At 43.7% G+C, this 13,855-nt stretch overlaps 1 protein-coding gene across 5 annotated transcripts in view; it reads right to left on the bottom strand.

Moving 5' to 3' along the window:
* The window catches only part of MTA3 (metastasis associated 1 family member 3), a 121,478-nt gene that overhangs the window by 23,154 nt on the left and 84,469 nt on the right, over positions 1–13,855 (bottom strand). For 4 of the 5 annotated variants that reach the window (XM_057398536.1, XM_057398537.1, XM_057398539.1 and 1 more), the window contains exons 15-17: positions 12,906–12,992; positions 7,881–8,027; positions 713–744 (exon numbers count right to left, since the gene is read on the bottom strand). In XM_057398536.1, coding sequence (XP_057254519.1) covers positions 713–744; positions 7,881–8,027; positions 12,906–12,992 — 266 coding nt within the window. The remainder of the gene's footprint in view (positions 1–712; positions 745–7,880; positions 8,028–12,905; positions 12,993–13,855) is intronic. The other variant, XM_057398540.1, reaches the window with a different exon arrangement.

Here is a 13,855-nt window from a genome sequence, read left to right as displayed (position 1 = left end):
GGAATGAGAACCAACAAGCTCACACCATAGTTTGTTGGGTTTCAGCCTGAAAGTTCAAAACCTGCCTCAGAAAAAGGTCTTCTTCCCAAAGTGGAGAGCCCTCTTTCCAAGTATCTACATGAACCATTCCCAGTCAGAGAAAGGTCTGCTTTATGTGAATTGTTGTTCAGTCTTTATCTAGCTTTTATGAGGAGTCTGAAGCAGAGATTGGTAAAACCCTATAAAAACCCAAGACAGACACTAAGTTCATGACATTTTTACACACGGAATTTTTCCATCTCTTTCCTGAAGATGGATCTGTCTGGTTAAACGCTTCTCTCCTTCCAGAACCTGAACTATCAAACTCCAGGTACAGTCAAAGCCTGGCCTCCCAGGAAATCACTCAGCTGTTGTTCTCATCACTGAATGTGCTCTGACATGCAATACACACAGAATGCAAGAGGTTTTATCAACATTAATCTGACATCATCAAACAGCACTCACAAACCTGGGTTTTTCACCTATTCAAACTGACAGCACTGCTACTTGAGCTATTCAACCTCCCATTTTTCTCCAGTGAGGTGGCAGACTCATCTTGTCGATACAGTGATACTGGACTTTGTAAAAAATCATGCCACTGGCTTAGGATACTACCATATCCATTCTGTTTCCAAAGGAAAACCCCTATCTATAGACAGGTTATAGGAGAACCTATAATCTCCTTTATACTTACCATTATTGTTCTTGTTGTATGGCTGGATGATTCTGGAAAACAAAAGAACCACAGTGGATTAGAGTGTTGTCTTTATCCATAAACCCCCTATTTTCTGATGCTCTACCTGAAGGCTACGATGCTGCACGTCAGCTACGACAATGAATGGATCAGAAATGCAGAAAGTGAAACGATTTCTCATTAAACAAGTGTGAGAATCATCATCGGTCCTGAAAGCACACAGCACACCCTGGTATGCTGTGAACTGCACTCATCTGTTTTGGGCAATTATCCTCTTCTGCAGGACAATACAAAAAATGGCAATAATTCGCAATTCATGTTTGAAGAAGTGGATTTTTTTCAGTCTGCTTTTAACAAATGGCATCATTTAACATGGGGGATTAGCTCTGCGTGGACAAGGAATACAAACAGCACCAGCATACTTCCAGTCTGATTCCCACTTGAAAAAGCTCTGTAAAACATGGCAATCCTTTCTCTGAGGATTTGGAGATGGACTCTTAGTTTGAAACTGACAAAATCTATGGAGAAATGTAACAACCGCAAATCGGAATTATTCTCTCCTATATGATAAATCAGGAGTCAACTGAACACACCATTATATTGATATAAAATCACTGAGGAATCACCACTAGGCCAATAGCGAACATTGATTTTACCCTGCTGTTTAAATTAAACTACATTTGCTCCCCCCTACCCCCCCAAAGACCAGAAATCTCAACCTCTTTGGCTTTAAAATGCAATAATTGCCATATTAAAGCCGTGCTCTTTCTGGAAGCAGTACAACTTCAGGAACTAAACATCCTCCCAGCCAGTTAAGAAAATGCAAGGAAATTCACTGCTGATCTACAAGATGCAAGACAGTGCCATGAAGAATCTCACAGATTTCCTCAAAAATCTGGGTAAGACATCAGCTACAGTGCACAGACTTCTTAAGGAAGAGACATTTAGCAACGCTACATGCAGTTCTGGTTAAAATGTCCCCAGTTCAGCACGAATTGGATGTGCAGAGTCTCAATTCTGCAAGTGAGATAAATGTATAGTAACTACAATGGGTTACTCTTGCCCTGGTCCCAGATGATGGCTCTTATGGGGGTCCGAACTGGCATCACTTATACAAAGGATTCTCCAGCAGTTTTGCTATTGTTGGAAATAGTATTAAAGAGATTCCAAGGACATGACAAAGAGGAGCTGCACATCCTTTCCTGAAACAACTGTAATTACACTCTCAAACTGTTGTTTCTCTTTCATTCTGAAGAGTCACCTTAACCAGTCTGCAGGTATAGTTTAATCACTGACAGAAACAAAGACAAGGCATTTTAAACATCTCAAACTACTTCAAAACTTCAATCCAATATTCTGTAATCCCTGTATCTAATTTCCACTTGTACAAGTTTTCATCCTTTATAAATCCAATTAAAAATGAAAACAAAATAAATACAAATATCAGTAACTTTTCATTAATAAAGGCTCTATGATGTAAAAACCTATGTAAAGCCACCAATTATTTTAGTTGTCAGCTCCTCTCCCAGCCCCCTTATCCTCTCTGCACAGAAATCATCATAGATCAAACTAGGTTTAGGCCACCAGGCATGGTTTAAACTGGTAGTATAACAATTAAATACTGCATACCTGAATATACTTGGCACTGTTATAAAGCAAGAAAAGAACTCTCTAATCTGCTTGATTTTTATCTTCACAGTGAAGTTGGTTTTGCTGTTACAAGTCTGTTTAGTTTTTGACATTCCAGTGAAGAACATTTCAGTACCTTAATGGTCCCGAGAAAACCCAGAGACTGCATCCATGCAGGTACAACCACCCGTGTAACTCTTGAGACAAGGACTCATTCTGTTTATAAGCTGAGCTACTCAGAATAAAACCCCCAGCTAACCTATCTCCAAAAGCACAAGCACATTTCCTATGAGGAATCCTCAACTTCAGCAGAATGATCAGGTTAAGCAAAAAGGATGGGGCTGCTTCTCTCTCGAAATACGGAGAAGACACATTACACAGCATTTCCAGTCACCCCCAGAAAGATCAATGTGAACAACCAGAAATCCACACTTCTTATATTCAGATACTACAGCAATAAAATCCTGGCTCTTACTCAGAGGTGCTGTGCTTTTGGCACAGCTTTCTATGCCAAATCTATAAAAACTGTGCTTAGCCATGATCGTCACCCTCACAGCTGAGTGAGAGCATCTCCCTAAAGGCACTGGAGGAACAGCTGAATGCCTCCCGAGGCTGTTAAACAGCACATTTTGAAGAATACTTTACAGACACTCTTCATGCAATGCCCACAGTTGTTAACTCCAGGGTAGTACCATATTGATAAGCTGTTCGTAAAACCCTGCGAAGAAATAAAGATCTGCTATATATACAATAGCTTCATGCGATACAGACGTCCTCCGATTTCTTTTTCTTAGCTGTCATTGCTACTGTAGATACTGAAATATCATCTACGTTGCCAAGCATCTTTTAGGAAGACCTGAGTATGTCCATAAACAAAAGCCTAGGGGAAGACCTGTTTAATAAGTAGACTTAGTCAAAAGATTCTAGGATCTAGCACAGCCTACTAACAAAGGGGCTGCTGTGACACAATATGAAATCTTACAGACTCTCACACCCAAATATTCAGACTTTAGAACACAGACACTGATTTCTTCCAGAAAATAATTACCTCCCGATTTGGCAGGGCTCTGACCAGCGCTTATGCATGAACACAGCCCAGCCAAGCCTCTGGAAAACTCTGCTTTCAGTTAAGGTGACTAAGGAAGAAAGCTCTTGCTTCCAATCAAAAAGGCAGTCATTGTGCATTCAAGAAGCCGCGCTTTACAAAAGGTCTGCCCACCAGTGCAACCTCCAACGCAGCTCAAGGGCGGCAGAGATTACCTAGAACCTGTCTTGGTGTTCAACACAAAAGGAAGCAAAACTTTGGGTTTTCAGCTCTATCTGACAAGTTTTGTAATACCTCAGGGAACGTAAAAAAACACACCTGAACTTCACTGACACTGGCTCCAGCTGGGCGCTTCGTTTATAAATGAGTTCTTAAAGCAACTGACTATGTGCAAGGCAACATCTGTTATTTGCACTTCCCCAGCATCCAGAACACAGGATGTTTCTCCCCTTAGGGCCAATGAAGTGCTAGTGAAGGGGATTGCTCCACTTCAAACAGGAGCGGTCAGGCAACATCGCTAACAAGGCATTTTGGTGATGTGATGTGGGTAAATTACCATAAATGCAACTTCAGTACTGACAGGACGCACAGAAGTTTATGACTGTGGAGAAATCGATGCACCTACGGCAGAAACTGCCTAAGATGCTCATACGCTCCTTCTGCAACTTAACCTCCTCTTGAAGGCATCATGACATCTCAGCCTGAAATACAGCATTAAAGGTCTGAGCAGAGAAAGAGAGAAGGAGGATCAGGGCTGCTGATTAAAGTCCCTTCAGCAGTGAACAACTGGGTCTTGTATTTCTGCCCACAAGTCATGAAAATGGTATCAACAGGCACAGAGTGATTTCTGTTCCTCATCAGTGACACATATCCTGTGGATATTCTGGTTCTGGTACATGTGAAAGTAACGCAATGTCTGCCAGCTGACAAGAGATTCTACTCATGTAAAATACCTCTACCTGATGTTTCCAAATAGCATAAGGAAAATTATCATTACTCACCCTGCCAAAACAATAGCCTGACGCGAAACTCAGCTACTCGGATGTACCGCTGCTCACAGTTAAGTGGCTTTGTGGGTGAAAGTAATTGCTCGGAATAATTTTAGACACTGCAATTTAAAGATCAGATCCAAAATACCTACAAAGCACTTTATAGTCACACCCAAATCTTCCCATCAGCTCCAATGGGATCCACGAAACACTTTGCAACGTCGTGATTTTCTGTAGGTGGAATCTTCCCATTCAGAGGAGACTGTCTCCACTGATGAGAACCACTTCAATATTTCATGTTGACTTTATTTTCAGCAGCAATGGAAAGACTGAGCAGAGGCCCAAGCAATCCTGTCTTCTGTGTATACTACGTAACCGCAGCTCAGAGTAGTTAAAAGCATTAGTGCGCATTTAGTTACACAAAACCTCCCTGAAGTACTGTGAAGGAAAAAGGCTTTCTGGCATTTTTCACTGCATTCTATGGCATGACAGATTTGCTGTTTGAAAATACAGTGGAAAAACGCTTTTCTAAAACCAGCCAGAAAAAGTCTTCCTCCTACAATAAAAGACACAAACAACTACAAGATCTTCCATCTATCCAGTTACAATAGGCAATGCTTAAGCAGTGCAACTGTACTTCTTTCTACGCCTTACACAAGGGTTCATGCATACAACTACATCTCTCTCAGCCACAAGTGACTGACACTCAGACGAGTTAATAGCAATGGCAAGGTATCAGGGCACAAACCCCAGCATTTCTGGAGAGATAAAAGGAGGACTTGGGAGAAGCAGCAGCAGTCTAAAACGACAGCCTCCCTCAACACTATCAGCTGCAGCAGACTCTTGCTGGACATGCATCCATAGTAAAATGAAAGGGAAGCTTGTGCTGCATTAGCCAAAAATCAAGACCCAAGCCAACATAAGACTTCTTTAAGAAATGCTAACAGGGGTTTTGTTTATTACTCTTATAAGCATTAAATCGAATATTAACTTGTAATCTTCCCCCGCTCCCCTATACAGGCATAAAGAAGTGCCATTTCCACATCGCGCTGCGTTACTTAAGAGCCAATAATTGCTATTTTGTTAACAACAAATTTCTGCCTTTTAATTAACAATATATTGTTATATATTCTCAATTTATTGCTGTAATATTCTCAACTCACCTAGGCAGGAAGACTGATTTTAAATACGCCAATCTAAATACCTATTTGCACAAGCCTAAGTGACATTTACTTGAATGCTGTCAATTATTGTGTATCTTAAACATATTTATACTGCTTCTTTACAACAAATTTCTAATACTGTTGGAAAAAAAACCCAAACCTGAACATGCAGGCATTTCTACGGCAATAACATTATTAAAACAGCAAGAGGTAAGACTTAATATAAGCCCACTGCGCTCCCTTTTGTTTGTTCATTTCACTGAAGCATGCATTGAAAGACAGAATGCATCATCATCTATCTCCATAGCAGGCTTTCTGGGTCCTGTTAATTGATACTATGCAATACACCCTGAAACAATCAATAGCATCTGGAACCAAAAAAAGCTTTCCAGTCTAAGACAGACACCTCTGGAGGCTGGCAAAACCTCTCCTTGCACAACCAGGGCACCGTGGTCAGTGCGATTACACAGAAACCACCACTCCCCAAGCTGAGCTGCTCACTGAGTTTTTGCTGTGTGCTGAGGAGAAGCTGATAAATCACAGCAAAAAAAAAACAAAACCCAAAACACACACACAAAAAAAAGCCACAACAAAAAGAGAGAAAAGAGTTTATATTTACCAATAACCAGAGGAGGAGTTAATGGTAAATATTAAAGCTAACTGGTTTTAAGTCAAAAGGAACAGAAGGCCTGTGCTGTTGAGTATCATTACTACTGGTTTGTTGCTTTTTCTATGCCTTTTATTTACACTTTGAAGGCTTTTAATTAAAGGCAGCAGCCAGGATAAGAACCAAAGCAGCCACTTTTAAATATTAAAATAGATATTTTATGCTAATGAAACACAGATTTCGGTTATTTAGGATAGATGCCTTCCAGGAAGTTATGTTTTCACAGAAAAAGATATAACCTTTACCTCAAGCGTATTGCTACAGCCTTCTCTGCAGAAGAAAGGGAACATCCCCTTTATTTCCAAAGTGAAACACGAACGCATTCATCACTCAAAGCCCACACGGAGAGTTCAGTCTAATGGCCAGCACCGGTGGAGCGGGGAAGCAGCCTTTGTTCACATTCCCATGCAACAACTATCAGACCACCCATGCAGGACTTCACACCCCGAGACTGCAGGAGAAATTCAGCATTTATGGCTATGCCTATTAATGTCATCACTTTCTTCAAGTACAAGTCACATGGATGTCATCCTTGCCCACCAAACAGCTTGTGTGGCCATCCACGCATGTGATCTGCCTACCACGTCACTGAGCAGAGGTCCTGTCTTCTTAATACCCACCTTCTGTCAAAGTACCTGGTGATTTCTATCTAGCTGTTATTAAATGTACAGGAGGCAATTTCGCTTCACAAAGAGTGCTGGCAAGGACAGAATCATTATGGGAAGAGGATAGATAACGGATCACGTTTTCCTTCCTGCATTTGGAACACAATTTCTATCACCTAAAAGGCAAGTCCCCCTCATTCCTACCTCATTTCCACATTCTGTGAAGCATGAAACCTCTTTTGTGCTGATTTGGCCCTGAGCAGTCTATTTCGGAGCCTAACTTCTTTGAAATGTCTAATCTCAACAACCTCATTCAGTTACAGAACAAATAAGGTAATGGCTTTCACAAGTTACACCTTACACAAAGACAGTTCAGGAATGCATGCATTTCCTGTCAGTGCGAACAAATTATGCCCTGCTGGATTCTCCTCTTATTGGCACACGAGGTAAAACTGTTCACAGTTAAAATTTTATCTTCAGTTTGGGCAACAATTAAAACTAATGGAAGAATCAGTAATACACGGTCACTGTTCAGAACAAAACCCAAAAGCTATTTGGGAAAAGTCAGCCTTCCTCACAAGCTTCCACGTTTTTGCACAGCTTCATACCTGCTCTCCCTCTGCACCACAGGGTAATGAAACAGCTGGATACAAGAGACATCACCTCTGGTGCTGCAGAGAGTACAGGAAAACCCTCTCCTCTACCTCTGCGGCACCCTTTTGCTTCCTCCTCCGCAAGCGGCAGAAATGCAGTTGATGCCTAAGGAGCTCCTACCTCCCACCAATCCTTATCGCCAGGACTGCTTTTAGGAGACTCTGTGACAATGGTCTTTGGATGCTAGCAGCTATTTTCCCCTGTATTGCCAATCTCCCTGTTGAGAATCCAGACTTAAGTTTAGGACTCACACGCTAGCAAAGAGATCGGCTGTAAACTAGGAGCTCCAGTACATCTCGAGTAATTCCACATAGAGCAATTCCAAAAGCCTTGCGTTTCTCTTGGTCTGTACCACCCTACTTAATGGCATCTCAGGCCACAGTTCAGAGCCTTAACTTTGATACTGCCCCACATACCATCAAGGCCATTATGATGGCTGTAGTTTCTTTTCCCCAAAATACTTAGTGACGAGTGATTGGAGGGTGCAAGCAGTCGTTTCGCACTTGGAGTCTGAAGGCTTGGTGTTGACCTGATTACATTTGGTTTCACTGCAGGATGAATCTCTATTTGAGACAAAAGACAGAGAGAGAAATCAGACATACTTGATTTGAAAAACCAGATGAAACCAGTCTACCCAACATACTAAACTTACATTTAGATTTCCAGTGAAAGCAAAACAAACACGCTCCTCTGCACGAGTGTGTTTACAGCACCTTAAATAACACTTCTTCATACCCACCGTTCCTCCAAGCAAGAAAGATCTGTTTCACTTGAGATCGCCCAAGTTAACACTGTGGTGCAGATGTGTAAGGATTCCAGGGGCTGAGGGGATAATACAGATCAATCTCAAACAGGTTTCTGTTTACATTTTCCTACCTTTGAGCTTTGTATGGGAGCTACACACCTACAGACTGCTTTAGCAAGCAAATCAAAGCGTTTTACTAGAGCAGAGGCAGTAAAGTGCACCTGGCCAGCACACGCCAGGGTGGCAGCTGCTTTGTTTGCCAAAAGCTGATAGAGCTGTATGGAAATTTGTGCCAGATGCCAGATAAAAGGGCAAGGTAGAGTCTGCTTGTGCTGCACCAGGGATCTGCTGAACCCACCAACTTATTCCTATCACGCATTTGGGTTCAAAATGCCACCACTGCGGGTGACTTTGGACAGACCCAAGGTTTGGAGGGAAGTCAGAGAGCCCGCAGGCAGGTCCCATCCCTCTGAGGCACTTGCAGTGCCGTTCCCTGGCAGAGCAGGAGACCCCTGAGCTGAGAACATGAGGGCAGAGGGGCTGTGGGGTGGATCAGGAGGTTGAGCTGCCCAAGGGGGGTAAGATCGGAAGGCAGAACTGAAGCACTTTCTCACATGCAACCCCTGAAGAGTACTGCCTTCTGCTTTTCTGTTTATAAAACAGAATACAGGAGCTGGGAATATGCAGTATCTGAAGCGATGCCAGGGATCCAAGAAGGAAGCCCTCCAGCCTCTGCCATTCACAGCTATCATGCAAGAGAAAGAGAAACCATTGCACGAAGTCAGAGTCCATCACAAGAGCACATTTTTTCTCTTTCAGAAATGCCAAGGAGGTCTGACAGCCAGGGCTCCCACGGCAAGCCTTCACAGGCAGCCTGCAGGTACCAGCCCACCCACCCCAGGCAGCAACCATTTGGGGCTGCCATGGGAAGTGCTAACCTTTAAAGGGAAGATGCAGCCAAGCAGTTGGATCAGTAGCAAACCGGTGGAAAGGATTATCTGCTGGGGGCTACAAGGATGCTGGAGAGGAGCTCTTCATCAGGGACTGCAGCGACAGGACAAGGGGTGATGGGTTCAGACTGAAACAGGGCAAGTTCAGGTTAGATCTGAGGCAGAAGCTCTTCCCTGTGAGGGTGCTGAGGCGCTGGCACAGGCTGGACACAGAAGTGGTGAATGCTCCGTCCCTGGTACTGCTCACCCTTGGCTGACATGGTCTAGTGTGAGGTGTCCCTGCCCTGGTGGTTGGAACTGGATGATCTTAAGGCTGTTTCCAACCCAAACCAGTCTGTGATTCCATGACTCACACCTACTCAGGATGACCACAATGGCTTGGCTGCCCTGGGACCAGCATGCCAGGAAGGTATAACATCAACAACCTCAAGAGGCTTTGCTTAATGTTTAACCACTGATCTGGTCAGAGCTCACAATCACACTCATGAAGCACAAACACCCTCATCCGAGATGCTTCAAGAGGGTCAGGTAAGAACGAACGGAGCAGGGTAATACATGGGCAGGTATTAAAAGAGCACAGAGCTAGGGTACAGGTAATTGCTTCAGATTTGGGTGTCAGTGTGAGGGCGAGTCTGAGGTCACCCATCCTCTCACCACTTACTTCGATGAGAGCTGCTTACTGCCATTCACTGCATTACTCATCTGCTTTCCACGTAATAGGGTTTAGGAACACCAAGCACTCACCCATTTTCCATCCTATAGAGAACAAGTTTCTACTTAGTTTTCTTACTAAAATGGGAACAGAGGCAGTGCTTAATGTTGTGAATACCGATGGCTAAAGCAAAACCTTACACTGGAAAAGAAAGGTTTTGCACTGTTAGCTAAAGATGATTGGAATTTGGATTCTAAACCGCTCATCTGACAATCTTTTCCCATTTTGTGAAGGAAATGGTTAACTTTCAGGGCTAACGCCACTAAAACACAATCTTATCTGCCAAAGAGCTCCAGCAGCAATCACAGTCATCCCAGCAGCTACATGAACACACGAGACCTCATAAACCCTTCTGCCCACAGCCAACAGGAGATGTGATTTTATGGTGTCACGGTGAGCAAGCACTTGAAAAAGCATTTCCTTACTTGGACTTCTCTTCAGCAGGAGGTCATCAGTCCTCCATCAGCTCACCCCAAGGCCTGTCCTTTCTCCTCTGCTCCCGAGGAAGGCAGCCACCCCAAGCTCTCTGTTAAAGGTTCCAGAAATGGACTGAAACAGCCAATGGACTGACTGAGTCCTTCCTGCGGGGTCTTTACACCTTGTGCTCACTTGCCCTCCACATACAGACTGCACGCTTTAGATTAGCGCTTTCTAATAGGCTTCCTCACACCCCTGAGGGGTTATGAGGCATTTCAGGGTTTTGCCTGACTTATATTATCCTACCATATTACTGTATTATGCAGTTATAGCAGTTAGGGTTCTTTTAGTTCCTGCTGCTGCTCTGATCCTTGTTCTACTGCTTAGGACTTCACTGAAAATCTCCTGGCTGCTAACCCGGAGAGCTCCAAAGAACCCAAATTACCCCATTACCTGCACAATAAATAACCCACTGGCCAGATCCAGACTGCATGGGCATTTCTGAAATAACGATAAAACAGGAAGAAGCAGCAACACTTGCACGACACATTAGGAACCCTTCTGGTGAGACCAGGCTGCAGCCTCAAACAAGCACATGCAGCAACAACTCTAAATCTTCTCTCCTTTCCACTAATGAATCAAAACCCCAATGCAAACAACAGGAAGTTGAAGCCTCCTACCCTGATCACTTAAATAAGCATCCTGGATTCCAGAGGCACCTCTGAAGCTGCACCTGCCTCTCTCATCCCATCTCCTTCAGTATGCATCCCAGCTGGAAACATTACCCTGGTTTCCCCATACTGGGGAGGTAATACAGGACACTCAATTAGCCAGGGCTTGCACTCCTGGGGGGTTTGCTTAGCAAAGCACAGTGATGACTGCAGAGATTACAGGGGATTAGCCCCAGCTCTCCAGAGGACAGAGCTTACTCAATGCTCAGCCTACCTCAGCTGTGGATCTGGCAGCCAGGAAGCAGAACAGGGATAAAGGGAAGCGATGACCCACGCGTGCAGGGCACTGAAATCCTCTCTGCCTTACCAGCAGGGCTGAAAGCAGCATTGCCTTGAGACACACAGTCTGCTCATAAATGTCTGTGGGAATGGCATGGAAGGCATTTGGAAAAGGAAAACAAATGCCTCCTGCATAAGCTGTGACAGGATGCTTCATACCAGATGTTGTGAGGAAGACCATGCCAGCATTAATTATCCACTCGAACAGACAAAAATCCCAAACAAACAAGAAAAAAAACCCAACCCAAGCTAAATGGCAAACAAGCCAACTTCATACAACTAATTCAGATGCAGGTATTTACCTCCACTGAGCACACCCCATATCCCTGGAACATGTGCTATTTGCCTTCGCTTCCCATACAGCCAAGTGCTAAACAGACTCTGCAGGTAGCTAGTATATTTTTGCACTGTTAATCTACAAAACCTTCACCCACGTACACAGAGAATCACAGAACCACAGAGTGCTTTGGGCTGGAAAGGACCTTAAGGCTCCTCCAGTTCCAACCCCTGCCACGGGCAGGGACACCTTCCACTAGAGCAGCTTGCTCCAAGACCCTGTGTCCAACCTGGCCTTGAGCACTGCCAGGGATGGGGCAGCCACAGCTTCTCTGGGCACCCTGTGCCAGCACCTCAGCACCCTCACAGGGAAGAGCTTCTGCCTTAGATGTAACCTGAGCTTCCCCTGTTTCAGTGTGAACCCACCACCCTTGTCCTGTCGCTGCATCCATTTTTCGTTATCCAGTTTTCTGAAGTTTGGATTTTGTTAAAACCCGTGTTTTAGAAGAGCAGTTATAACCACATCAGGAGCTCATTTCTATTTCAGCAAGTCAAGAGACTGTTGCTGTTCCCTCTGGTCTACAACGAAAAACCTCTTGTGGATTGAAATCGCAAGCAAAACATCTAGACTGAGCTCTGCCCTCAGCTTCACTGCTGTACACTGGGATTAATGCACTTCACTGCTTCTCTGATCAATTGACTGATCTTTGTTTGAGGATCAGCAGAAAGCCTATGGGGTATCTCGGCTCCTACAGGCCTGTGTAAATGTTTATATATAGTCAGTGGTGGTTCCTTGCAGAAAGGACAATTTTCACGTTTGTTTTAATAAGGAATCACAAATTCCTAGGATGTCTCCTCTCCCCATTACTTTACATGAGCCTCTGGTCCTCCTGGCTGTGATCTCAGCACTGATCTCACCACATCTACTACAATCACAGCATCAGATTAAAAGGTCAGTGCCTGAGTGTGGCTGAGGTCTCCTCCTTTCAAGCACACAGGAATACTGCAAGTGGATTCCAGGGGCAGAGCAGAGCAGCACTGAGCATACTGAGAATCTCCCCAGTTGGAACCCTTTTTTCCATTCCTTTAGACTACCAGACTATTGCTCACATTCTAAATTACACCAGGTTTTACTCTGCTGTTTTAAGCCAGTAGCAGAAGGGCTTCTGCCTCCATCCCCCGAGCTCTGCAACTGAGAGAGGACTAGAGCTTTTATTCCTTTATTAACTTTATAGTTTGCTTGTTACTAAAAGCATGCCTCTCTCGTTCTATGTGTATGGGATTTTTACGTCTCAGTGTACGCTGAGTGCTCTCTGAAGGCAGATACATACCTAAATACCCAATGATACACGACAGCGGTTTCCTGGTGCTTTTTATCTTCAGAGGGTTTCCAGCAAGCTCACAATGTCGATCTGCATCTGAGAAGTTTAAAGAATAAAACCCAGTTTCAATATTTCAACACTACAAATAGAATCAGGACACAGCACAAATCTCTTCCTTCCTTCTAGCACATGTCCTTTTTTTCTCCATCAACGCTCACAACGATGGACAAGCGCAGGCCAGGTCCTCACGCATGGAACTGATGTTGGTATTTTTTGGTTTAAAGTTAATGTAAGTTGTAAGACAAATGTGATGGCAATTTTTGCTTACAAAGTCTTTCTGGAGACAGTCAGCCAGGCAAATGGAACATGAAAACATCAGTATTAAAATAAAAGCAGCAAATTAAACATAATTTACACTGAATTCTTCCCTGCTCTCTACAAGCTTGTCTGGCTATAAATAGGGTAATAGAGAGGTAAGAATTTCAAGTTAAGCCTACTGATTCTGGTCATGCCTTATTCGCATGGTGTGGCAATCCATGCAATTCTGAGTAAGTAAAAGAGAACACAGGGGCTATTATGGCAAGACGAAGGTTAACAAACACCACCTCAACACAGGAACAACCAAAAAAGACCCATCCTTCGCTATAAACTTTTGAACAAAGTGGTCAGTTGTAACCAAGCATCACAGAGCTCAAGGGGCTCAAAGGCAGCAGACAAAAAGCAGCTCAGTAACTACCTTAAATGTGATGCTACAAGTAGGAGCTCACACCTTTGAAGGCACTGCAAATACACAAGCAGAGAATCTGTCTAAATGCCCCAAACATAGAAGTGTTACTATGAAGAAGTTCACGCTTAGACAGCGGAGTCAAACAACTTAAGGCAAAACTTCACAATTCACTCGGTTTCAGTAAATAGTTGAGACTCCTGGAACTACAGTGCCTCTTTTTAAACTACTCAGA

This window comes from Pezoporus wallicus, unplaced genomic scaffold (genome assembly GCF_028554395.1).
Source record: "Pezoporus wallicus isolate ANWC-B61680 ecotype Strahan unplaced genomic scaffold, APGP_CSIRO_Pwel_v1 contig_11493, whole genome shotgun sequence".
Taxonomy (NCBI): domain Eukaryota; kingdom Metazoa; phylum Chordata; class Aves; order Psittaciformes; family Psittacidae; genus Pezoporus; species Pezoporus wallicus.
The sequence above is the reverse complement of the archived record's forward strand: the minus strand, read 5'-3'. Positions and strand labels throughout refer to the sequence as shown.